General features: G+C 35.5%; 1 protein-coding gene across 2 annotated transcripts in view; it reads right to left on the bottom strand.

The window, feature by feature from the left end:
• The window catches only part of LOC117602367 (tRNA dimethylallyltransferase), a 62,712-nt gene that overhangs the window by 1,083 nt on the left and 34,358 nt on the right, over positions 1 to 27,271 (bottom strand). For both annotated transcript variants that reach the window (XM_076691759.1, XM_034320274.2), the window contains 5 exons: positions 22,064 to 22,199; positions 7,605 to 7,720; positions 933 to 1,029; positions 468 to 581; positions 101 to 286 (listed from right to left, as the gene is read on the bottom strand). In XM_076691759.1, the coding sequence (XP_076547874.1) occupies positions 101 to 286; positions 468 to 581; positions 933 to 1,029; positions 7,605 to 7,720; positions 22,064 to 22,199 (649 nt within the window). The remainder of the gene's footprint in view (positions 1 to 100; positions 287 to 467; positions 582 to 932; positions 1,030 to 7,604; positions 7,721 to 22,063; positions 22,200 to 27,271) is intronic.

The following is a 27,271-nucleotide window of genomic DNA, read 5'->3' as shown; positions in this document are numbered from 1 at the left end:
CTTTCACTCAGAAGTCATAAGAATCAAATCAGTTAGGTGTTCAATGACTTTTGTTCAGTAGTGTATATTTAAAAATAAAACATTTGGAATTGAAATTTACATCGCAATAATGTGATTCTTCGTTGCTACTGTCGGTAAGTTTCTGATCTTCGATGGTTTCATTCAAAGGCTTTTGCTCAGGTTTCTTTCCCCTTAGCACAGCTTCTAATATCGCCACGGCTGGCTCATACACGCAACTGTCCCATCGATCTACATGCGTGCAATCTAGTAAATAAATTGGTGGTACCTGTAAATATTAATCACACAATACTTGTAATTTATTTGAAACATAAAACAGATAAACTTACAGAAATAATAAGTATGATAAATGCAGTTGCTTCTCCAATAGAATAGGCTACCAAAGTGGGACCACTTATTTTCTTGTCACCCTGCATGTAATATGACATGGTTAATTTCATATTTCATACCTGTCTATCTTTGCGACGTGCTAAACGATTCATGACCCATTTCTGTTGCTTTTTTGCATATCTTTTCGTAACTAGATTCAGCTCTTCGATGCCTTTTTCCAGCAATTGTTGACCCTAAAATAGAAAACGTAATTAGTAACAATTTATATTGCTATATTAATTAAAATGATATATATTTTATATTTTCTGTCTGTGAACATTACATATAAATTAATATAATATAAATTTTAGTATTTTCAATACAATTTAGACGCTAAATGTTAATTCCGTAGTCTATTCTCTAATCCAGTATCTAAACTATGTTTATACAAATTTTCAAGTGAATCAACATTTGTTTTATTTCCCTATATTAGTAAGATGTCGTGCACGACAAGATCGGCTGCAGCTACGATAACCGAACTGCATCGCGATGCAGCTGCAGCTGCAGTAAACGTGACGACGTTGCAGTTGGCCGCTTCTGCTCACCTTTTTCTCTCGCCTCTCTTCCTCGGGTAGCACGAGGTAAGCGTGAAACTCTTTGAAGCCGATGCTCTGGAAGATGCCCGTCGTGTAATCGGCTGACCTGGAATGTAAACATTCGCCGATTCATGTCTGTAGCTTCTCTTCAATCTTCACGTTCGATGATCGTTCATTCCACGTCGTAAAATTTCTCTCGCCTTTCATTTACTCGTTTATCTCCCAGTTTTTGCAACTACTTGTGCTGCTAATTAATCAGCAGTCGAGTATAAGTAATCAATTAGAAAAAATGTTGTGTGGAACCGCTATGCTCAAAAAGTAGGAAAGAATTCCCTAATGGCCACCTAAATGGCACCTCATTAATTTCTTTGTTATTGCTGACTATAACCAATATCTTATAACACCCCTTCATTAATTTCTTTAGGTTTGTCATTTCATAACGACATTGGTACCGAAGGTACCTTCGCCACGCGATATCGGTGCTGGATCTTCAATATCTTAATTTTTATTACTACCATTCGCAAAAAAATGTCAGTTTAGTTCTCTATTTTTATAACCTGATTTGGAAAACAATCATATTATCATACTTGGCGGTAGTATCGAAAGGGTTAAATGGTATCACACGAGCATGCTCGAGTCCTCGAGTCTAATTCTCGAGTGTCGATCGTGTCTCCGCAAGGAAAGGAAGACTGCATTTTGCAGGCTCGCCTTCTTATCATGGCGGGTAGTGATAGCAAACGAGGCGAGGTCGAGCTTACGTGGCGGGAAAAGTTGTCGCAGCCACGACTCACTTGTTCGTACACGTGTCAATACCAAATATGTACCTGTAAATGAGCTGTTCAGAAATCAAACTGATCAATACCAATTTTTAATAAATTTCTTCGTTTCATCATCTGGTACACGAATGATATTTCTTTTAAATCGCTTAATATTATGTGGACTTCTATGGTCATTATTGAGTTATTATAAATTATTAATAACATACTACTTCTACTGTATTACATTAATTCCTACAAATTGCATTTCATTTCAAAATTCTCTATAATATATTTTGATAGTTTATATGTATATATATAAATTATGAAAAGGTGCTTCACTATTAGTAAACTATTATATGTAAATTACATGTAAATTTCGTGGGAACAATTTCTAATTTCTGTAGTTTAACTACTTTAGCTTTATTTGTGAAAAATTTTTAATTATTACATGCATTTTGTCATGTCATTTCAATAGCTATGTGTACTTTGTACAAAGCCTGCTCTTTATACAACTATGAACAATTACTTCTTCTTAAGTATGACATCTTCTTTGTTTTGAGATACCGGAAGTCATCTCTTACAGATGGTTTCTTTATTCTTCAATTAATTTTTTTTTCAATTGTATACCGTTTTTACAACAAAGTTGAGACATTGTATCATTTTCTGTACTTTGTACATTGTATGCAAATGAAATACCTGGCACCTGTGAAGTATTGTTAATAAGCTGAAGTTCACCTGTTCGTTACAAGGAAGATCTAATAATGAGCGGAGTTACAAAAGCGTAGTCATCCAAATATCATCTCACAGAATGAAATAAATTTTATATTTTTGTTCATGTCGTTGAGGTCAGGTTTGGTTTTTCTTACCGCAAATTTCTATTTTTAGAGGGAACTTGAAGAATAGAACGACACTTTTTATTGCAAAGTGATTCGCTATTTTATTTTTACGCGATCAACATTTGGCTGACGGTCAACAAAGTCTACGCTCTTGGGTAACCAACAGGATGTGTCTTCATATCGTTTTCTATTATCACGCCACGCAATATAGTCTGACAAGAATTTCTACTATCTTTTCTAACGCTAGAAATACAAAAATATATTCAGCAAGAAAATTGATGATACCATTAGGAAAATAAAACAGGAAGACACCTTCTTTTCTTGGAAATTCATTATTCTTCTAACTAACAAGTGTCACTAATAAAGAAAATTCTTATACAAAAATAACATATTCTAAAAATAAAATGAATTTTTGGAAGAATTTTGAATTTCATCTGGAAGAGAATCAATGTTTATAAATTTAAACACACTTCTTAGTATACATTTTAGAAACTGAAAAGTTATAATAAAAGATTATAACAATTTGATAAAACAGTCTACGCGTCGCAACTTAACAACCTAATTATCTCTAATTATCCTATGATTCAAAAGAATAATCATTATTAACGAACAGTAGTTAAAGTGCTGATTTCACCACAATACAATTGACATAAATTGTAGGTACGGCAACATTCTTGTAGTCAAAATGACAATTCAAATGTCAGTGGCAAGCATGGTGATAATGATAGCACCAATAATTAAGATAAGACACGAGTGACAGTAATTATTATCAAGAATACGTAATTTTTTTTACTGCTGTTGCTAGGCAGTTCTTCATACCCGTCAAATATGATTGCTGTTAGATATGGTTCTTACATGTTTTCATGAAATAACAATACTCAACAAATTATAATTTTTCTTCTTTCAAACATTCAATACGTGTTTCCTTAGATTTTGGAGATTGAATTGAAAAAAGAAAAAGAATAAATTGTTAACAAAGTTTCTAAAATTATTAATTGTACAAAATAATAACAAGCACGTATAGTGGAAAATTATGATTCGGTGTTTAATAGTATCGTAAAGGTTTCATATCTCGTAATCATACCACCGTGCTACTGCTCTCGTATTGGGATATTATATTAATCACACCTGCCTTCTGCAACTATAATGTTTCAGAATGTGACGTCACATCCGGCAGAAGTCGAGCAGGTCGAGCAGGCGAACGGGAGAATTTGCATAATACAAGACATGGTACTTGAAGAAATGTATGAATATTGGTGTACGTAAGTAGGAGAAAACGAAGGAGGACTATACACGAGGGAAAAAATGAAAAAACTTAATAATTATAACAAATATTATTATTGTAAGCATATTTTTCAACGGGCTGAATGGCAAAAAGGTTATCGGTGACTAGTAATGAAAATTAGATATTGGAATAATTAAGAAAGAATGATTAGAATTATTAAGAGAGATCGGCAGAAAAATATTATTTTGACAAATATTTGAATAATTAGATTAGAGATCTGAAATTCGAATTTTTTTTACAGCCCTATTTGTTATATTAATAATGAGAGATAGCAAATTGAAACTTGAAAATTAATTTCAAATTAATTGGCCCACAAATTTTTGAGCAAATTTGACCAATATCTCGAAGATAAGACTAACAAAAAATCCATAAATGCTTTATTAAATTATGATAACAAAAATATGAAATTCATGTGAAGGAAATGCTGTGCCCATGTTTGCATTTCGAAGTGTCGCCCACCTTTATCGATACAAGGCTGATATCGACAAAATATTGATTTTATTATAGAACAAATTTGGTCAAATATAAAAAGGGAAGTTGATATATATTTGTTTTAAAGTAAATCTGGTAGATTTGATATCGAATGCTTCAAGAGCAGCGATTACTTTCGAAGTTATTAAAGGCTGATAATGATATCTTGCGCACTACGAGGAAAAGCCGTATGAAAACAGGAAAATTGTTACAATGTAAAGAATATCTGTAGGCAGTAACAATAATAATGATAAAAAAGTTCAATATGCTGTTATCAATCACTTGATAGAGTATCCACTGTATTCAATTCATTTATAATATAACAGATATATGAACTATGTGAAAAAAGATTAATTAATCGTAATCACATTTGTTTTCAATTATTTCTTGATTTTCCAATCATTTTTTAAATCAATTTAATGGTAGGTCCTCACTATGCAGAAAATTATGTCTAAAAATAATTCATCTAAAAATAATAATCTGTTGTTTAAGAAACAAGTGTCGAATTAAGTTAAAATAAATACTAAACTGAACACTCGTCCTGGGTAACTTAACCCAGACCTAACCCAAGCATATTAGTAACGTTTGAGTATTAAGATCTTTTTCCTAGAAAAGCATATCGTGCTTGGTACTGGTTCTCATAAACTTCTCCAGATATCAATGCAATTCATCTGAAACCTTCCCTCCTTTGATCCACGTTGCATAGCATGCGTTACACGTGACACGATAAAGTCGACTGCATATTGACTTGACCGTGAAATTTGTGTAAACACTGGCGCAATGGCGCCCCAGTAATTAGCGACAGTAATTAGCGATAATTGTCAGTACCGGTATTACGCATCGATCGCAAGATTGGAAACTCGGGAATGCCATTGGTCAATAGAACGAGGATTTATCACGTATGGAAGCGAGCAAGAAGTTAGAAAAATTTAAGGAAAAAAAGTAAAATCTATGAAAGGTAATAAATGGGAGTCAACGTGTTAAATTAATAATACTCCGTGTAAGCTTATGAATGTTCCGTTCTCAAAGGGTTAAATGAGCACAACAATCAATGTACTATATATCACTTGCATAACATTCTTTATGCTAAACCCTATGAAACTGGCAATGCGGAGGCAATCAAAACAATAATTAATAAACCCCATTCTCAAGCAATTTTATCGACTGCATTTTTTCTTGATGCAATTGCTGCTGATATAATGCATCGTGGTTAATCAAACTGATATCTGGCCTTATCACGATACGTGTTTCTTCTAACGGTACTTGACTGTTGCGTTTCTCGTGAAACGGAAAAGGCACCGACAGACTGGAAATATTTAATGGCTGTTGTTGATTTGATTTTTGCACCGTAATTATTACGGTGAAATGGATTCCTTCGTAACAGATAGATAATTATTTTGTAACAGGGTGAAGTGTACATAACACGATTTCTAAGAAGATTATTAGAGATATTACACAACATTACTTTCATTTTCAAGTGAAAACAAATCTGGAACAGTGTAAAAGATGATCTTTGATGGCTTATTAAACAAATCATTTTTCTATCAAGAAAATGAATCATTCCAATAAAAACGAGCAAAAGTGTAATGAACTCGTCTTATCTGTAGAAAAATGGTAATATAACGCATTATTTTCTATATGTAAATGTAATAACATGGTTGAAGATACAAATCTTGTTGAAAATGAATTAGCTTCATATTTTACAAAGTAGAGTAGATATTTTTCTACAAATTGGTTCTGCATTCAAAACCATTCATAGACCTGCTTTTTTAACTTCAAATTGAAATATCTATATTAAAGATCCTAATATTCAAAAGAACTCTTCATCACACGCTTTCACAACAAATTAAAGGAATTTGCTGAACATTATAAGATAACATTATGTTCGAACATCGTGTCGAATTCAATGACATTCTGTCACATTTCACGATGTTCAGCTAATTCCAAGAATGAGGCCTCGTGAATGCGAGAAAAGTGAGAAAAATTTGAACACTTTGAAACGTTTCTTGCACATCTAATCTTGCATACGTACAAGATACGACAGAAGGGACGATAAGCAAAACATTTAACGCCAGCTACCTGATTCTTGTGGAATCTGATGACTCGATGAGAATTCTGCAAGTCGAACACGAGAAAACATCAAGTTATCGTTTACAAATAATGTGCAATTCCTTTAAAAAATTATATTTACCAATATAAATTGAGATTAAATTTAGATTAGATTAAATAATGATATTTATTAAAAAATAAAATGGTTAAAATATTTCAAAATAAAGTCCCCTAATTTTAAAATATTATTTCCACAAATAAACTATTTCATTTTTAATGCTCACAAATTAAAAATAAAATATGCTGTTTATTGTTTACCACTAAAAATAATATTTTTACCCTAACCCGTTTGAGAACCACTTTCTTATATCAGCTTCAAACTTCCTAGGTACTCAGATAATACGATTATCATTCTGTCGAGCTGACTTTTTTTTTTCTCATACACCGCTCCCGCAAAAGAACTGTTCACAACCACGAAGGCCGATACTTTTCCTCGCGACTGACTACTTCCTTTATTTTCTCTCAGACATCCGGTCGACGCGTTCGCGATTTCCGGAAGCGAGTAAGGCGAGAGGCGAGCGAGTTTCATTCACAAAGGCTTGGCTGGCATGATGCGTACAAATCGCGTGGATCACGTGCTCGTTATGCACACGTGAGTCCGGAATTTTGAAGTATGTTATACAGGGTGTCCGCGATTAACTGTCAAAGTCCTGTTATTTCATATCGATGGACACAAAAGAATTGTTTACGTGAAAGTTATATGGCACGAAGGGACAAATCAGCAAAAGATTTATAATATCTATCAACTCTACAAGCTTTTACTGCCAAATAAAATTTATATAATTATTGATCTACCTCGTGCTTCATAATAAATAAAAAAATTCTCATTTTTACGCGAATTGACTTGGAATTTCTTTCGAGTATCACGCGATCAATTCGTGAAATTTCGGTTTTAATTAAGTCATTGACAAGGCAGCAAAGTAAAAGGAAATTCTCTTAACAAGTATGACGAACAGTCTGCGGCTCTACGTTGACAACTCACTGATTAACATCTTCACTTAAGACTAACCGTCCGCATCAAGTCGTAAAACGTAATGAAAAAAAAGGAAAAAAGAAAAAGAAAGAAATGAAAAAGGGGTTTTCACGCAAGCAAGTTGGAACGGTCTGCCGAGCATGAAGCGGGAACTTAACAAAAACAAAAGAAAAACGAAGGATAAATCCTTGAACCGACAGACCGGCTCGCGTGATATAAAGCACTTACTGATATAACTCGTGCACTTACGTGTTGGACTTAATCCGCTGTTCGTTGTATCGTCGATGAAAGTCAAGCAGTTCCTGCACCAGACCGGTCTTCATCATGGCATCGACCCTACTTTCCAGCCGCTCTTCAAGGACTCTCTGCAAGAATTTCGACGAAAGAGGGCTCGAATTAATTAACAGCTGTGTCCACTGGCATCGCCTATTAACAGACATTCCTACGTCGACTATTTTTGTATTTAATATTAAGAGGAAGTATAGTAAGGATCAACATTTTAATCACCCCCTTTCAGACACTTAACGGGGAACAGTTTTTTTTATTGGAAAAAAAAAATGGGATTAAAATTTAAACCACATCGTTACGAACTTACGGTCATTGCCACTGAACTGTTCTGTGTTGCAAAAAGTGAGGAGTCATAGATACATACACAGTGAACATTAGGTTACGGACTTACACTATCATTTATATAACATTATGTTCATTATATTTAATTTACGCCAACAATAGAAAAAGGAATACAAATATCATGTGAAAGAAACTTAAGTGCCTATAAATGGCACAATGGGTTCCAAGATAATTTTGATAAGAATGTAAAAATATCTAATTTGGCTTAGATATTTTTAGAAATAGATTAATTTTAATTGAACAAATTATATACAAGAGAAAATTTCATTAATTTTCCTGTAGAAAAAGATACCGGTCTGTTCAAAAATTAAAGCTCCTAACTATAGACGAAAAGAGATAGCATGAGGAGGCAATCACTACTACGTGTCATTAAGAAAGATTTCGATATCAATGAATCGTGTGAGTGACGAGACAATGACGAAGGCTGGTCCGTGCCATTTGAAAAAAAAGAATGGCAATCGTCCATGGTGGCCTCCAACGGGTTTTGAAACTAATCTTCTCTATCTTCTTCCTCTTTCTCGCTCCTTTCCGTTTGTTATGTGCTCGCTAATAGCCAAAACGCTTTAGAGTGCCGTGTCCTCGAAATCGTGGTCATGCAAAATCTCTGAATGATTAGGCATGTCGTATCGAAGGCGATAAAACCGTTTCGACGTGACTTGGTTCCCAAGTGCCCGTTAGAAGTGTTAGAAACTAACACGAAAAGAAAGAAAACGTGTCATTCACCGAAATATCTGTCCGAGCACGGTGTTAACATACGAAAAATACCTACTACACGGTGGGCAAGACCGTCAAATATAAGGATAAAAGTTGTAAAATAATATCAATAATATCATACCAATAGATCAATTTTGTAAAATAATGTGAAAACAATAAAATTTCTAAATTTTATATAAGTTATTTATAAAATTCGATCAAGATATCACCCCTACCTCCAAATGAGAGCTTCAAAGCTTAACAAACGTTCCGTGTAAAAAATAGGAGTTGAATATTAATTCTACCCCTTTCCACGTTTAACAACTTTATAATTGTGCCAGTCCATGATAATTAAAAGCATTTTATCGCTACGAAAATGGAAGTAATAAAAAGATCATAAAATAACGGACTCGTCTGAAATTAAATACCCAAATTGATCATAAATTCGTTATCAGATCGTGTCTTGCATATTTCCAAAATTTATGACAATTAGATTACCTACTGATATTTCCTTTAGCTATATATATACACATCGATTTCCTTTTTGCTAATGATTTCGAAAGGTACAGTTACGTGATTAGAAATTCCGATAAGGCAGGTAAATTGAACTTGTAAAAACGTTAGAAGGTAACAAGGCGAGGGTTTCATGGAATGTAGAAAGTGTATGTCTAAACGTTAGCACTGTAGTGTCGAAGGCAAACAGAAGTTCATTCCCTTTGCTTCTTCCCTTCTTCCATTTTTCTTTGACCCTAAATTCTAGGGTCTAGCATTCCAACTAATAATTTGCGGCGATATTTCGACTTCGTGATAGAATTTCGGGGATTTTGGAAGGCAATTACACGGAAAGGCTGCGAATTTATTTACCAACCTAATATCATGATAGCACGGAGTTAGGAAAAAATATTTCATCGAGAAATCGTCAAGTGTAACGAGGTAAGCACGCGAAACAGTTCTTTTAATCGACGGCAAAGTCGTTCTCACGCTCGTTCACGGCTAAAATGCGACCTCCGCAACCCGTTTCGGCCGCGTTCGCTTTAAACCGTATTTAAATGCCGGCGACTTGCACACGTGCGCCTCCACGGTTCATTCATGGGCGGCAGCCGCGTCAATGACGCAAGATCCAACTCGAGTCGGTATTTGATGACCACAGCGTACACTAGTCGAAACGTGACTCAACTACGTTTCGCTAAAGCTAATTCAGAAAGGATTGTACACTCTCGAGCATACTAGCCTTTCCTAGAGAAAGAAGAAGTTATAGGGGATATATGTAACTCTGTAAAAACATTCTGACATTATTTGGATGGAAATTGATTTACCCTTTATCCGAAATCTTTCATCGCATCTCACCTGAGAATAAATAAGAAGGAGAATGCTTAATTGCAATTAAGATACAACGATAATCATGCCAATCAGTGTGCACGCAAAGGGCAACTGATGGGTAAGAAGAGTAACGAAGGGGAGAGAGATTATCGCTACGCTTTCACGAAAATTTGTAGGTGTCCGATGAATTTGACGCTGATATGGATAATAATGCTCGACTTGAAGGCAAAGTACTGTTGATGGGTTCGATTCCGCTTCCGATTAACCTTTCGACGATGCCAGAGTAAATTGCCCCTTATGGACGATGACTTAATCTCGTATTATGCAAAGAAAGCCAACTGAGAGATTCTTGATTATTGAGAGATTCTTCTAATTAAAAATTCAATTTAATACAAAATTCCTTCAAGCACCATTTTATCAAATAATTCTCTAAACTCTGATGTTTAGTTCAAAGATCCGCGATGTTGCCGAGATTTCCGTAATCCGAAGAAGGGTTAAAATAATCCAGAACGGAATAACCTCCCGCGATTCTCGCGCGTCACTGCTCCCTTCCTTCCGTACTTGTGTAACTGACGTCTCGAAGAAACATACTACCGAGGTTGTTAAAATAAAACCCGGTAGCAGGTCGATCAATTCTAGCTACCCCGTCAAGAAAATGGCAGTATCTTATCCAAAAATAACCAATGTACGATCGGGCAGAACCGGAAACCGCGTAAATATTACACAATGTAGAACGGGATACTGAGGAGGATCGTCCCGATCGAGATCGTGTGTCGTCGAGAAGACGAATAGGAGGACAACGTCGACGAATGAATTCTTCACGGTGGCTGTCGAGGCGCGGAGGCACGCGGTTTACGTAACGAAGACGACCAAGTCCTCCGGTTTCACCGTGGCTGACAGAAAGCAAAGGAACAGAGAGCTGAAACTAGAAAGCCTCGGTTTGCCTCGTTGCCGACCAAATAGGGCCAAGGTCCCTCCAGAAGAAATAGAAGTGGACGACGCGGAGGAATGTGAGCACGTGCGAATTTTCGCGACCCTGTTCGACAGCCAGTTTGATTCTAACGTTAACATTAATATTAGGAATAATGGCGAGCATGCCACCGTCGATTCGTAACGTGAAACTTTTAGCCAAACGAACGAAACCAGACGCGTCAGAGGTTCTATGCTAGCTACCTTTCCATCGTGGATATGTGTCAGAACGAACGAATGTCAAGGTAGCACGTGTAATAACAGCAGTAGGTAATTATTTATGATTGATGATTATTATCAAAGAACGGAAAATTGCATTGAATGGTGTACTCGCGAGAAGATAACAATAGTTTACGTCGCTGGGATGTTGTATGGAAAATGGTAACCTCGGTTAGACAATTTTATATATTAAGAAATTAATGTACAGAACTAATCAAAGAGATGATTTTATTTCCTACACTTTATATATTCTAACTATGTTATTATACATTCATTTCATAATGTAATAATATTTACGTGTGTTTGATAAAAAATAAAAAATCCATAGAATTCAAAGATCTTTTGTTCAATGCACCAGACCACACCTTGATCTAGCTATTAACAAAATAGAAAAAGTGATAAATCCTATGGCGAGCCATTTCCATACCGTGGTATTTCGTTGATTAAATGCGTTCAAGATAAATTTAGAATTTATCGCGTAGACCCAAAACGTACACAGCCGAGTATTTTTTGCGAATCAAAAACGTCTGAACCGATCTTTCCTCGATTCAATGGTCCCGTCTGAAGGTGAAAAAGTCAACGTCTCGGTTAGTTCTGAGTTGGTAAACACGTATGCGTACGTTTTTCACATGCACACGTACCTTCCACGCGCGTGGGTGTGAACATTCGAATTCTTCTTCTGGCATCCAGACAACTCCGTCTTTCGCAGAAATCACGTGTTTGATGCCCGAGCACGATAACAAATCGACCGTGACATTATCACTTTCATACAATCACACGGATGATTTTTAATTACTGAAACTATGAAACGCATAAACGAGAGGAAAAAAATTAATTAAAACCATGATAGAAAAAACTGATTGAATTTTAACGCGCAAATTAAACTGTATACGTTTCAGATTAAGCGAATTTAAAGCACGCCTTTAAACACGATCGTTTTAAACGTAAAAATAAAGTGGAAAGCAAATATTATGTATTTTTTGCTGTAATATGGAATTTATTTTAATTAATGGAGGCCTAAGTTTTATAGTATCAGCAATAATATAAGTAACAATCACAGGATTATTTATTAAAATTTAAGAGCAACATTTTTCGACCAAAGTAATCATAATTTGAATCACTATTTTGCAAGAAAATATAAAACAAGGCTGCAAGTTTACTTGCCAATCTAATATTATTAATATTGGAGTATTTATGAAAAAAACGATTCTAAAAATCAGGAAACGCAGAAGCTCAAAATAAAATCGACACGAACCGTTTCACGTGCATAGCTGAATTTTTCTAAGGGCTAACGTGTTGCGGTGTGTAATTTACAGAAATGATTTTCGTGGAAAACCAGGGCATGCCCACGGCGACGGCGTCGCTTTCGTGAGAAAGTACTCGCATCGATTCTCAGGCTGGCAAAAATAGATAGCTAAAGGGAGAGAATAAAAGAGATACAAACAAACTACAACAAAAAATTGCCGACCATCTCGAGAGCCTTTCGGGATTCGATGAACACTTGAAACGCTCACAGACTAAATTCTTGCACTAATGACACGTTTTCGACTTGTATCGTGCAGTAAATTCGATTCCTTCGAGTGCAACTTCGTCTAAGATCGTCTACCGTAAAATTAATTAAGAAATTCGAATTTGATCTGCAAAAGCAATGAACGGGTTATCGGGAAATGAAAGGTCGGAATGAAAACAAGTGGTTCGCGCGGTTCCATCAGTCGATAGGAATCTCTGTTAACAAAGACGAGACTGAGGGTTCCTAATGGCGTCCAGGCGAAATAGAATGAGAGGTATGCACTCGGGGAGCTTACCATGGGAATGCTAAGCCGCATTCTCATCGATGTATGCTGGCCTGGTTCTCTATTTTCGGCGGCAGCTCGCCACGAACCCGCTGGTCACGATTCCTCGATCAAAGGGGCGTTGCAGATACCACTATAAATTTGTGCACATGCATCCATGCAATTCGAGAACCCACTTCGAGCCAAGCTTGACATCATACTTTCTTCGATTTTCATTTGAAACCAGTACACTTATCAGCTGGAGCTTTCAGAAATTATTCTACATCTTTGACTCGATTGTTGAAGATAAATAGTATTGGCAAATTTTAAATTAACTTGAATTTGTGCATTCCAATGTTTGAAAGGTTGCGAACCACTGCCAAAACATGTTGAATACCATAGGGGTTATCGTCATTGCCGAAATTGATTAGATCGCTTGTAATCCTAAAACGATGATAGGTATTCGTGAAAAATAAGGCATGAATTGCACCATGTAAGCTCATGCATTTCTGTGCATCGGTTCATTAGCAAAGTGCAATTGCACTTTTGCATATTTTTGAATGCACTAATTGAAACTACCTAAATATCTTCTAAATATCAAATTTTAGATTATTTTATAATTTATCATTTTTTAAAGCATTATTAGTTGCACGCACCCTGTTTAAATATTTTATATTCCCAGATGTTGCAATAATATTTTATATTTAAAATATTTAAAAAACACCATTACAACAATATTCACTGTATTTTGTATTTTACACTAAACTCACTGTTCAATATACGATCACTTTCAAATTAAAAGAGCATCCACTATAATACTCGAATATGAATTAAAATATACTGCGAATAATGATAAAATTAAAAGGTAAATTTTGAATAACTTGAGTATTCTCTTATCGCGAATCAAAGTTCTGCCGATTCGAGTATTGGTTCAGACATCTCGAAATCCGATTCGATTCCGTCAGCATTTCCGTGGCGGCTGTTCGATCGCAAGAAAGACATTTTGCTGTCATGCGTAATCCTTTACCTGTCACCGATATGATAATCGTACAACGGTACACTGTAAATTAACTCACCGCATACGTTTCGACATAACAGGTTATCGTTACAATGCGAAATACACGGAGATTAAGAATTTTGCCTTTCTTTAACAATTTACCAACTTGATACCGTTTAATTTTTTCTGGGATTTCGTGGAAGTAATAGTCATTCGAGTACACAAACAATAAACTTTATATCCTGAGTAAGATTACTACTGTTTATAAATTACGTTATCATATTGAACTTACTAATATTACATTTTCTACTTACATTTAATAATTCCTCTTTTAATTTTTTTCAAATTTTAAAACAATCTATAAAATAAGAATTTATTTATAAAAAAGCAATAGACGAAAAAAAAAGAAAAGAGAAGCGTTTATCAGAAAGAAATCAAGAATTAATTTTGAAAAGCGTCGACCAAAGAAATCTAACCCTTTCGAAACTGGCGTCAGGCTACGCCATTGTCGATTTTTAATTCCTTCCTGGAATTTTATTGCTTGCATTTCCTACGCACGGATCTAACGACCACGATAGTTTTAACCAGCATGGCACGCATGGCATTTCCGACAACTTATACCGTCACGGATGAAACGGGGGTCGAATGAAAGAAGAGATTTTGCAGCCGGGACGAGGAACTTTTATTTGGACCGAATTCGGAGTCACCAGCTTGCGAAAACGAATGCGCCATCGGACGTATCGTGAGAACGAATGAGAGATTTATTGATCCTTCCTCTGTTACTTTTTCTCCCCACTTGTCCCTTTCTTCTTTCTCTACTTCAGAAATGACACATCCAGCACCCGGATATTCGATATGTTTTGCATTTTACAAATAAGCCAAGGGAAATTTGCTATTTATAAAAATAAATAAATTCAATACTAAACAAAAAAAAAACAAATGAAATTATTGTAAAATTTAATGACAGGTGCTGTAAAGACCAACCTCCACAGCCCCGAAACTAGGAAATTATCAAGAGGATACTGTATTACAACGTTTGCCTGTCCTTCACCGGAGATTCGATAGAAGTGAAGCACTAAGGTAGTTATCTCCATTAGTAGCTAAAAGCTTTAATGGAGACGTCTGATCGAAAGTAACAGATTCATGAACAACCAAGAAACAACATCGGTCGTAGCCCTTATAATTGCTTTATTAATAGCAACATGGACCCTGTTAAGAGTCCGTACGAGCTGTGACCGAGTCGCCGTGGGAGGGTGATCTAATTTTACAAGACGCGATCCTCGATGAATTTCGGCTTGGTTCGCATAGAATCAGCCGAGCGAAACGACCGCTCACGGAATCTTCTGTTCCACAATCGACTGACACATTAGGTTTCCCTATCGTTCACTTCCCGGATCTTGAGGTACGACCACGAACTCGACCGTCCTAGCTTCCGGGATAATTTTCACGAAACCGCGATAAACTGCATGCACGAAAGACTGCTGGTCCAAAGTTCATTTGTCGCTGGTCAGGAGATGAATCGGTCAAATGAAAGACTTTGGACCATTCAAATGAATTCTTGGAATCATTCTGTCATATCAATGAATGAACGGGAGGGAATTAAATCTTTTCGTACAGTCAATTAGAAAAGTATTTTAAGCCTTGTATCTCGAACTCAGAGATTTTTTGTCAACATTTTCACTTTCTTTTAATATGTTAAAAACTATTCAATTTCTGTTAATATTTTTCCTGTGTCCAGGAAAAGGCAAAAATCCAATTTTGTGGGGTGATTTCACTACAGCTAAAAAACTAATACGTATGTATTATTTTTAGTCATTCTTGGAACTTGCAAATTTTCAACATAGTCGAAATCTGACCATTCGAGTTTTTTTCTCTTAAGAGGCATTCCTTAATTTAAGATTAAGGAAACTCGTATGTGAAATAAAAATCTTTCTCCGTCGTTTTCATGTAGTTAGATTTTTTTAAAGCTTATTTTACATTCTCGCTAACCACTTTACTACCATTTCCCTTGAATGCTGTAATTTATTTGTCACAACAGCAGTCGTGTTTGACAAGGAATTAATGACAAAAACACATGATCGTTCAGCAGATTTTCTGCTGGTGACACAATCATCGGGGAGAAATTTAATCTATTTTTCTCCAGCGTTGCTGAGGAAGAAAGCTCACATATAAGAGTAATCTGTACCAAATGAAATCGCTAAAAGGGGGACGAGGAAATGATCCAACGTATTTTTTTTTGATCGCGAAAAGTTTTCTGCGTGGCGAGCCAAGCGAAAAATTATGATCAAAGCGTGCGTAATGGGTCGCGAATGTGGAAGATAAATCAGCACGGAAGTATTTGAATAGCGATCATCGTTTAACTTACACCGCTCATCTCTCTGCTCTTTCTGTAGTTTGAAAAATAAATGTGCGACGGCTAGAAGACTGAAATCAGCTCGTGTCACATCGTCACACCGTTCGCGTATTTTTAACTTCTCAAAGGCTAATCGGTATGTTTTATACATAAGTTCTTTTTCGACAGAAATACGATTAGTGAAAGTGAACATAATGTCTCTGCAAGTGTAATGTGACAGGAATAAAGTACTGTTGAAGTGTGTTTTCACGTCATAATAAATCGTGACTTTTAACGTCATTTTTAACGTTTGAATAAGCTCGCTCAATTTCGAAACACAAATGCCACTGAAATGGCGGGCTTAATCGATAACGTTATTGCCGTTCATCTTGTTCAGCGCAACAACTTAATCGAGCTTGCAACACGCATTTTCCGATCGACTGCACGTGTACTTAACGGAGCATATTAGTAGGCACTTTGTCTGGTAAAATGCTCACGTGTGCCGGCATAGTGTGACAAATACCCGGTGTCGTTGAAATAAAACCGGTAGTTTGCAAAAGCGTGACGTCCCCGGCAGGAAGTGACAACATATCCTCAGCGCGTATCGCAGAAGCAAGTGAACATGTACACCGTGCGACAGGTGGCATTCACATGGTGTGATACCGTGGATTTTATTTTACACCCAAACGTCAAGACGATTAAAGTTTCTTTTCTCCTTTTCAATTATGCTATGCATTATACAGTGCATACCGAAAGCACCTTATTTCCTAACTAAAATGCAATAAACTAACCTAAGCTAACCCCTTCTGGGATTATTATGCAGCAATTCATGTACCGATACAAGATACGTCCACATCCCCAAGCTGAAGCCCCACTTTTAACAGCGTTAAATAACCTGTTCTCGGTTCAATTGCGAATCCCAACCTGTTACAGGTTGTATGAAATCTTACATCAGCAACAAATCCCGAACATCGAATTTGCCTAACCCAGACGGTGCTTATCAGTCAACTTCAATGAAGTATCGCTAAAGTATGGAGAAACCTTCTCGTCATGAGCAGCGATCAACGATAAGGGCTGAGTTACATTGGTAGAGTAGCCTAGAGCTGAATAGTCTTCTTATTTTTCTATCTTCAGGCTACTATCATTTGCTCTACCAATGTAAGGTAGGTCCAACTGGTGGAAAAGTCCACTTTATGTAACTACCATCCACGGTTAGGCAAGTGAGTGATAGATTAGAACAAGATTCTACAGTGTAATGGTAATTCTACCGCTCGTGTTCGTTTCTATGTATCAATATTAGCTACTTCGTCACTTATTCCATCAATGGAACCCAGACTCAAGTTCTTCTCCAGGGAGTCCAGCATTCGCAGGAAGTGACGACACATCCTCGGCATTTGTCCCAGGAACCAATGAACGTGTGCAGCAAAATAGCAGCTGTCGTCCAAGTGGTATTCCCTTGTTGGTATCAAAGTTGCGATTCTCTTTGCGTGCGATCGCACGCACGCAAGAAACTACGGGGCCAGGAAGGAACGAGAGAGGCGAGCAAACAGAATCTCGAGGAGGGTAGGAGTAGGGAATGGGAAAAGAACACGGGAGCGTGAAACACGAAGGGAAAGGATGATGATGATGATGATGATGAAGAAGAAGAAGAAGAAGAACTATTGAAGAAAAGAAGAGACAAAAGAAGGAGAAAGAGGCGGTGGTTGTAGTCGGTATGGTGGTATCGCCAGATGCGCGGCACATTTTAATTAACGTCCAGACATCCTCCGAGACGGGTGACCCCGAACTCAGGGCCATCCGATGACCCTTTTCCCAGCTATCTCTCTGTCTCTGTCTTTCTCTCTCTTGTTCTCGAGCTTCTGAGTCCTGGGGAACGGATAACAGGAAGCGGTCTCCCCCTTTTCGCCTCGAAGAATAAGATCCGGCGGGCTGGCTTCGCGATAATACCGTGATAACTTTTAACGCGTCTCTTCCTGAACGCGAATGTCGAATGTCAAACGATGCTGTTTAACGAATTGAACTGAATGTATTCGAATGGGCCAATTGACATTTTGACATTGCGAGGTATGTACACACAAGAGGACGATGTTGTTTGCATTGAAATCAAACGATTGCTTTCAAGCATAACAAGACAGTATATGCTTTTGTTTAAAAAAAGACATGCAAATAAATACACTTTCTATTTCAAATGAAACTGCATATTTCTCTACGTTTTGTGTAAAAGAGTATTAGAGTACCGTGTCAAAATATATTTTACTTTTAAGCCTAGTGTTCTTTAGATAAAGAATACAATATGTTAATAATTAACAAGATAACGGGGCACAGTTTGTTTCGAAGTAAATGCGTTCAAATTGGAGTAACATGTTTAGTAACCTGAGGAAACACAGTATTATCAAGCATTTTTGCGGTAAACGCTTGCACAACGAAGCGAGCGATAAATATGAGTAAACATGATACATACGTCGTGTGAGGAAATATGAAATATGCTGAAACTAAATTCATGTGCAAAAATAAATCGCTAATCGTTACTTCGAATGTCACTACTCTAAACAATATTTACGCTTACACTACTGAAAGTGTAGTACGTGTTATACATAGGGAACCTGTCCTCCCTCAAATATAGACTAACCCCACCACCTACCCTCCATAAAAAATTATTAAAATAGGTAAAAAGACGAAGTATTCTTTAGTACATAAGAAGAAATAAATATAACAGCAAGTGCAAAGTTTAAATTGCTAAATGATACGGTTGCATTCTGAATAACTACAATTACGTCTATTTTCACAGTAGAATTTAACGTGTTAACTAAAGAAAAAGAGTACGTCCGTCCCTGTGATTGTACGACGTCGTAGTTGCACGTTGGATTACGCTGTCGGCGAGTCATTCATAAAAATAACGCAACCGGCGCACGCAGGTTACTACTGCTACGAGGCGCATTCAGAGCTCGTCACGGTCGTACTACGATGCAAGTACGTTGACGTAAAACGTACTCGCACACGTACGAGATCGTAAAGAAACGACACGAGGATACATTCGCGTGGCTATTGTACAGCTAGGTGAGCGTAACGTGGCACGAAAAAATGGAAGACGAGAAAGTAGAGTTGATACAGCTCGAATCAGACCGAACTAGAGCACTGCTGACACGATGACAAAACTTCTAAACACTTTTCTACATCTTCCAACACTCATTATGCGTTTTCTAAAAGGTTTCGTGGAATGATTACGAAGTTACGCTCTTTTCCTTAATTTCTGAGAAAATTTGTTTAAAAAAATAAAAAATATTTATATTCTGTAATGTAAAATATAGCTTGTGTGATGGAATGCCAACAGTGGTTCATTCATTTATTTTGTGACTTGAAAAAGATAATCTGTATGCGACTTTTCATAAGTATTTCTTTTCAAAAAATAGTCTGATTTATCTCATAGTAATACTACTGATTAATAGTTGTTCTTCATAAACGTATGGAATAAACGTTGATTTAGGTTTACTGTTGAATATAAGTAGCTTCATATTAAGTGCAGATTTTATATTAAATAATTTAGTAATTGTGTGTAAATTTTACCGGTCAACAATGAAACACGTCCATCTATTAAGCACATTTTTCAGCTAATCCCTTTAGTCACCCGAATCCCATGTTACCCAAATAAAAGATTATCCTATATATCTATCACCTTCCTAAATCACTTCCTTAAATCTTCACCCTAATTCATGAATTTATACTCTAGAAGATCCAACACGTGGCTCTCTGAACAAAGAAAGAAAAAATCTCCAATTACACTGTTCAATAAATTTTGCAATTTCTTTTAAATAAACATTTTTATAAAGAAAATGATTAAACTCTAAAAATACAGATATACATATAGTAACTTCAAAATTACATGGCATTATAGAGGGTCAAGAATGATTATAATAATTACTGTCATTAATGGAATCGAAGTGACATTTCAAAATTTTCTTCTTTCATTTTCCAATTATTGGACCAAACATAATTCCTATCACCGATTATCGATAACGCCCTATGGCAGCCAATGTGTTAATGACGTATCACGATTCTATCGGAGGCAGCGTTAAAGGCCAATAACGGGAAAAACAAATCAGTATCACCTCTCACTCTCCAGCGATGGTGGTGTGCGTGAATGGTCGCGGATAACCGTTGGAAGGAAGGTCTTTCCAACAGGACAGAAAAATCCTGCATTCCAGTGCGGCTGTTCGCGAAACGCAACCAGCGATCCGTGGACGAACGGCGTTAGTCGTGCTCCGTTACTTAACGACTGTCTCTTTCAGGGAAAGTTACAGAGTTTTGCCTCAACGCTTGTCTAAGATGAATAGGGCAAAAGGAATCGGTTCTCGGACCCTGATGGCCTGTTCGAAACCAAAAATCTATTGCGATTTCTATTTCCATTTCACCTACATAAATATCGAAGAAATAGACAACTGCTTTAACAGAGCAAAATAATTGTTTTACAATAATCATAAACTGCTATCAATTTGTCAGTTGAACTTCTGTGATTATATCTAAGTTCTAAGTCTATCTGTTCTCTATACAAATTCCACAACGATAAGCGAACTAAAATTACCACGACGGTATTTCATCTAACAGCGAATGAGAAGTGGAATAAGAATGCAACGATTGTTACTCAACAGCCCTCTCAGGGAAAGTTCGGATTTGCTCTAGACTAGGTGAAAGAAATTCTCGAATGGTTGTTAGAACCGCAACAGACAAGGCCGATGGATCGACTTCCGATTTCGAAACCGCGGCCCGACCTAGTATCTAGAATAGTATGGTGGTTTCTAGCGTTCAGTTATTCGTGTCAATGAATTCTGTAAATTTTAACTCCGTAATTGTTCCCGATCAATAAGTAAGTATTGTGTAATCGTTGCTGGATCTCTGTAACGTCGATCAAGACCTCCAGGTTTCAAATTTTCAGACTCCTATATCTTCATTTGGAACATGGAACAAAGTATTAATGATAACACGTGCACGTACTAATGATCTGTCCAACAGACGATTGACTAAATACAACGAAGCATGATGATAAATATTATCGTTTACGAAAGAATATAAACTTTATAAAAACGTAGTACGTTTATTTTTAATTCATGCACAACCTTCAAATGTTCCAGTTGATATAAAGTTTTTCTCACCGTATTGTAAAAAGAGATTTGTCCTGCAAGTGTATTCATAAAAATATTATACGTTTGTGAAATGATATTCATTACCAATTTGACGTAGAAATTATAGTTAATCAAAAGCTCAAATTTTTTTTTTTCGTGAATACTAAAAACTTTTGTGACGAAGTAATTAATTAATTATCTGAACCTAAAGATTACAGGATCTTATGATGAGCACACAGGAAACATTATTCAAGATACATCACACTGTGAGTTACGTTGATAGAAAATTACAATTCATCATGTTGAAAACATAATTACATCCATATCTAAAGCCGACTCGATTATGTAAATTTCTATTTATCGTTGCGGTTACGTTTTTCTGATAGATTTATGTTATTTTCAGCTTACTTCGCTCGTTTGCCAATATACGTTAGCTAGTTTGCTGGAATATTTATGTAGTAATTTTCATAAAACTTTAACAGAAGTACTATTTTGCGGCAGTTTTATGTCATCAAATCATGTTAAACTCTACGTTTTAAGACCTGCGATTTCATAATTCTATAACCCGATAATTCTTTATAGAAATTAGAACCTTACGTTTTAATAAAGGATACAAATTTCAAACATTATTAGAATGAACAAAATTATAATCCACTTACCGTATCGCAACGGAGCCACAATATGACAGAGTTGGGATGCCTCAAGGGACCTCCTAAGCCGCAACCACCAGCAGTTCGTTGAGCTTTCAAGAGTTCAGAATGCTGCACACCGTACTGCTCGAATACTTCCAGAGATCTGAAATCAAATAGCTCATATGAAACTATTAAATTAGAACCTAGGGAAAGTCTGGAGGGAGTTTAGAAAGGGACTAGGGAAAGGTTAGGTAGAGCTTAAGGAAAATCTAGAAAAAGCTTAGAGAAAATATTTTTAAAATTTTTAGTATAGGCTGCTGTAACTTGTGTATTTGATTGTCCAGAAATCTTAATTTGCACTCTGGTGGTTCTTATTGCCCCTCAAACAGATATCGCGAATTGCAGTTACTTAAGATACGATGGTTTCATTTTACAATTTATACTTTTCATTCAAAAGTAAGCACACCACTTGTGCAGGTATAAATTTCAAGAAATCAACCATAAAATTTGTCGTTTAGCATCGTAACATTGCAATTATGAACGCTTATTATGCAACATGCCCATTTCCGTTGCGATACCATGATGAGCACTCAACGAAATATGATCGGCTATAGGAATCCGCTACCGACGGAGAAATGGAGACGTGGGTATCAGAATTTTTCGAAAGTGTCCCTTCTGTGGCTGCGTGGGTCTTCGTTGTCTGTGGTTTCAGTCATCGATGGAACCGAGATATTCCATGATCCATGTCGAAAATAATATCATGACTCGATGTGTATGCATCCTCGTTTCGCGTTGCATGTTGCGCTCAATATCATTTTTTTTTTTCCTAACCGATGTCTGTGGCTTTAATAATTGTAAGGAAGTCCACTTTGACCCAAGGTAATCTTCCGGAATAACATATTACATTGGAACCCAAATAAGTGAAAAAAAAAGAAAATAAGGAATTAATGAGTTTCAAATATAGGTATTACTTGAAATTTACATTCTAATTTCTTCTATTTAATTTTATTCTATTTACTCTACAATTTAATGAAATTTAATTTGGATATTGAAGACGTCTCTTCTGTTTCATAGATAAATATTTGCCACGGGGATATTCGATGAATTCAAAGAACAAGCTGCGCTTATTTCTGGAATTTACACAGCGGCTGTGCCCGTCTGTAATCGTAGGTTTTACAGTCTAAACATCCAGTACAGTAACCCGATAATTAATCCAATGCCATCGTCAAATGGCAATGATTACTTGGTCAAAGCTAACTGCTTGCCACGATACTTCGCAAAGGGAACGTAAATTTCGAAGATGAAATTCTTCTTTTAACGTATCGCGACGTAAAAAAATGTTTCTCGTCTAGACAGAGAAAATTTATAAACACCAAAATGTAATCTAATCGATTAGATGAATTCTAAAAATGTATGTGTGTATAGAGGGTAATCAGAGGGTATTGTATATTAATATATAATATATATATCGATATTTCGTTTATATCTGCATATTCCGGATGTGTAAGAGTAAACTGTCAAATCGGCCGAATTATTAGATCGACCCGTAAATAACCTAATCGAGCGTACAGAGTTCAACGATGAAAGAAATACACAGATGTCAAAATGAAGAAAGATAGAAAATTTCTTATTACATCGTTCCTTTGGCTAATTGAAGTGAACAGTTGTGAAACAGGGAGCAGATACCATCGATATCTCGCGACATCGCGACTTTATCGTTCCTTTTGACCCCTTATCTCGATATTATGATCCCTACTCTTGCTCAAGGGTACCCTGTATCTTATTTTTTTTTTCTCCTCGTCTGTTCTCTTTTATACGAACTCCTGCACTTATTTCGCCTTGTACCGAGAATCAGTTATCGTTTTTTGGCTGACCAGCTTAGCTTCGTACAAATATAACTTCTAACCAACAAAAAACGAGACCTTGGAATGGATAAACTTTTAACAACGATAACGAGATATCTTTGCATTCAACTGTACTTTTATGTCGAAAAAAAAATATATCATATACACTATTGTCCATAAGTATTAGAACATAATTGAAATTTAACAAATAGCAATTTTTAATAGAAATAAACAATATTCGAATGAAGAATTCTTTAACCCTTTCCGTACAGTCATGCACTGCTGATTTCCATTCTGAATACAAATGAAATAATTTTATTTGAAATAATAAATTTTTCATCATAAGTATCTGAGAACGATTGCGATGATTCAAAGCAAAATACTCAATAAAGATTCTTAAGATATAGCTTTGCAAATATAACGTTTAATTGGTGATTGTTACGGAAAGAGTAACATCTGCAGAAATAAAAGTTAACACTGAATTAATATGCTTAAAAATGTTCAATGCTTTCTAAAACAACATACGAAATAAAATCCCTGAATGCTTATAATAAAACATGTCAAACATGAAGAACAGATATCAATGTATAATGAAAGCAATTTATTCGTGCTTTCAATGTGACACACATTTTGAATATTTTATAGATTTACCTTGAAAATTAAAAATAGCTATAAATCATTTAGCGTGAATAAATCATGTGATTCATTTTTTGGTATTTAAAAAGTTTCTTCATTAACACTGTATCAAGCAGACAATAGTTAAAATTTTCTAATCAAAACGATATCTAAAAATTCTTTTTTTATAGAAACGATCTAACAAGGGGAACTACCCAAGTGTTACACTCACTTATTAATGAAACTTTGCCAGCTTGTAGAGCTTGTCGAGCTGAACACGCCTATACCCCGTTTTGTGGGCAGATGATTAATTGTTTAAAAGATATTAATAATTAAAGTTAGTTACTACTTACATTGAGAAGTATGACAGACTCACACATACAACTTGCAATCTAGAGATCCACGGTTCAAATCCTTGATTCCCAACATTTTTTTTTATTTTTTAAATGATAATTTGTCTCTTTTTGAATAACTATTACATAAAAATTATCATTAAAAAAAAAAAAGATGTTGGGAACCAAGGATTTGAACCGTGGATCTCTAGATTGCGAATTGTATGTGTGAGTTTGTCATACTTCAGAATGTAAGGAGTAACTAATTGTAATTGTTAATATCTTTTAAACAATTAGCCGTCTGCCCCCAAAAGAGGGTATAGGCGTGTTCAGCTCGACGAGCTCCACAAGCTGGCAAAGTTTCATTAATAAGTGAGTGTAACACTTGGGTAATTCTCCTTGGAAGTGAGACCCTTAAACCAAAAGTTTATTCTGGATGTCATAAACGTGTTTAAAGGTGAGGAGGTTAATAACACTAGGAAACTTATCATTGTCAACTTATTACGACACAAAACTTTTTATTAAAATTTAACGATTTCAGAAAAAAGCGATCAGTTCTTAAATATCGATCCCTAAGAAATAGCGGACGAAGATTATTCCAATGCAAAATTAATAACTCTGAAAAAATAATCTGAAGTATTCAGCACAAAATAGTTCCCTTGGAAAAAAAAATGTATCAGAATAATAAAGCAAAGTCTTTTATTATACAACATGATTTCTACTTTTTGCAACATGAGGGTGTCATTTATTTTCTTGGTTGTTTCTTAAACCAATTCATATCTTATCTGAATTCTTTGCATTTGTTAAATAATTTGGAATATAAAAAACGTCTTTATTGAATAAATGTATAAATTACAAGCTGAATGTTTGCGAAGGTGGATAATGCAATCGTCTGAATTGAGCTCGTAATCAATGTTGACATTTTTCAAGGCACATTACCATAATTATGGCACATTCGATTGTTTATTGTCTAAATTAAATACATATGTCAAGTATTCAAGTGTTTCAATCTTATCGCACTTGCAGTTATTTAAGCCAAAAGAATATTGTATCATTAAGTGAAATAATATAATGTTATCTCCACGTGGTCGAATGATCTTATTTAATTTTTGCACCATTTTCACTCCCCCTTTCGCTTATCTCTCTTTACCAATTGTCATAACATACTTTGCATTTCTTTTACTTATCATTCGCGAAATATATGTACATTTCTTTTTTTTTTTTTTTTCATTTTGTTACCCTAGAAAATAAAAAACGTCGTGTATAGTATTGTTAGCAAACGAAATTTACATATTATCTACTAACATTAAAAATAATGCAACATGTAGTGGAAGTATATAAATTTATTTTACTCAATACAAGCTTTCTACAAGTGTGTAAATTTGAAAATATGATAAACTTTTTATCATATCAAGGTGTAAATTGGCAAACATCTGGCACAACTTGTTAGTAATTTCAATTAACCTTTGTTTTACATTTGTCCAGACGTTCGGTGGTACTAATGTACATTACAGTATTGCAATTAGAATCAGCAAGTAATTTTGTACTTATGAGCTGTTATTTATTATCACCTGTATAGGTATTCAACTGTTACTGTCTAGAAATTAAAAGAAAAAACACTGCACCTGGCAACAGCAATAATTCACAAGCATATTATAATTAGTTAATGTTGCCATAATTAGTGGATACAATCCTTTCATAATTATGTCTAGTTATTTCATACTAGCCTCGCTTTGCAATCCATTCTTGTTAATTGTATAATGAATCTACTGGAAAGTCATGAATAAACGTTTCGTAAAACCTCGTGTATGTATATTTCGTTTTTGCATCAATTAGTTTATAATGTTTTATTTAGAAACCTGACGCAACTATTGGTTCTATCGTCGTTTTCCTTAGGGACGTAAACCTACCGTGCTTGGTACTGCACAGTGCATGACACAATGACACAAATGCCACAGGAATCAAAATCATATCAAATTCAATGTCATGACAATACGGTATCTGATTTCTACCATAACAAAAGTCATGACATTTAGTGTCACGACAGCTTATAATTTTATTTGCCAAATCAATTAACTCCATAAGATGAAAAGTAGAGAAATTGTGTAAGATGTAACAATTTTTTTAATTCCAAAAAAAAAAAAAAGAAATATACACATCGAATCGAGTATCCTCCTCCTTTTCGAAGTCGGATAAAAATGAAGTTAATCACTTTGGCCTGTGAACGGGTCATTTATCGTAAAGCCAAGGATAAATTTAATGTAAAATTACAAGATTGTTGTCAATGAGAAAACTACCCACGGTACGAATTTTTATTTCTTTCCTGTAATTTTTCTACCTTGTTTAAAATTTCTTCAATCCTCAGCTTACATGTCGGCGAGGAATAATGGTGATTAAACGGAAATTTACTTGCACATGCGTATGATTACAAGAAGATTAGAGGT

This window comes from Osmia lignaria, chromosome 13 (genome assembly GCF_051020975.1).
Source record: "Osmia lignaria lignaria isolate PbOS001 chromosome 13, iyOsmLign1, whole genome shotgun sequence".
NCBI classification, from domain to species: domain Eukaryota; kingdom Metazoa; phylum Arthropoda; class Insecta; order Hymenoptera; family Megachilidae; genus Osmia; species Osmia lignaria.
This window is presented reverse-complemented; position numbering and strand designations above follow the sequence as displayed.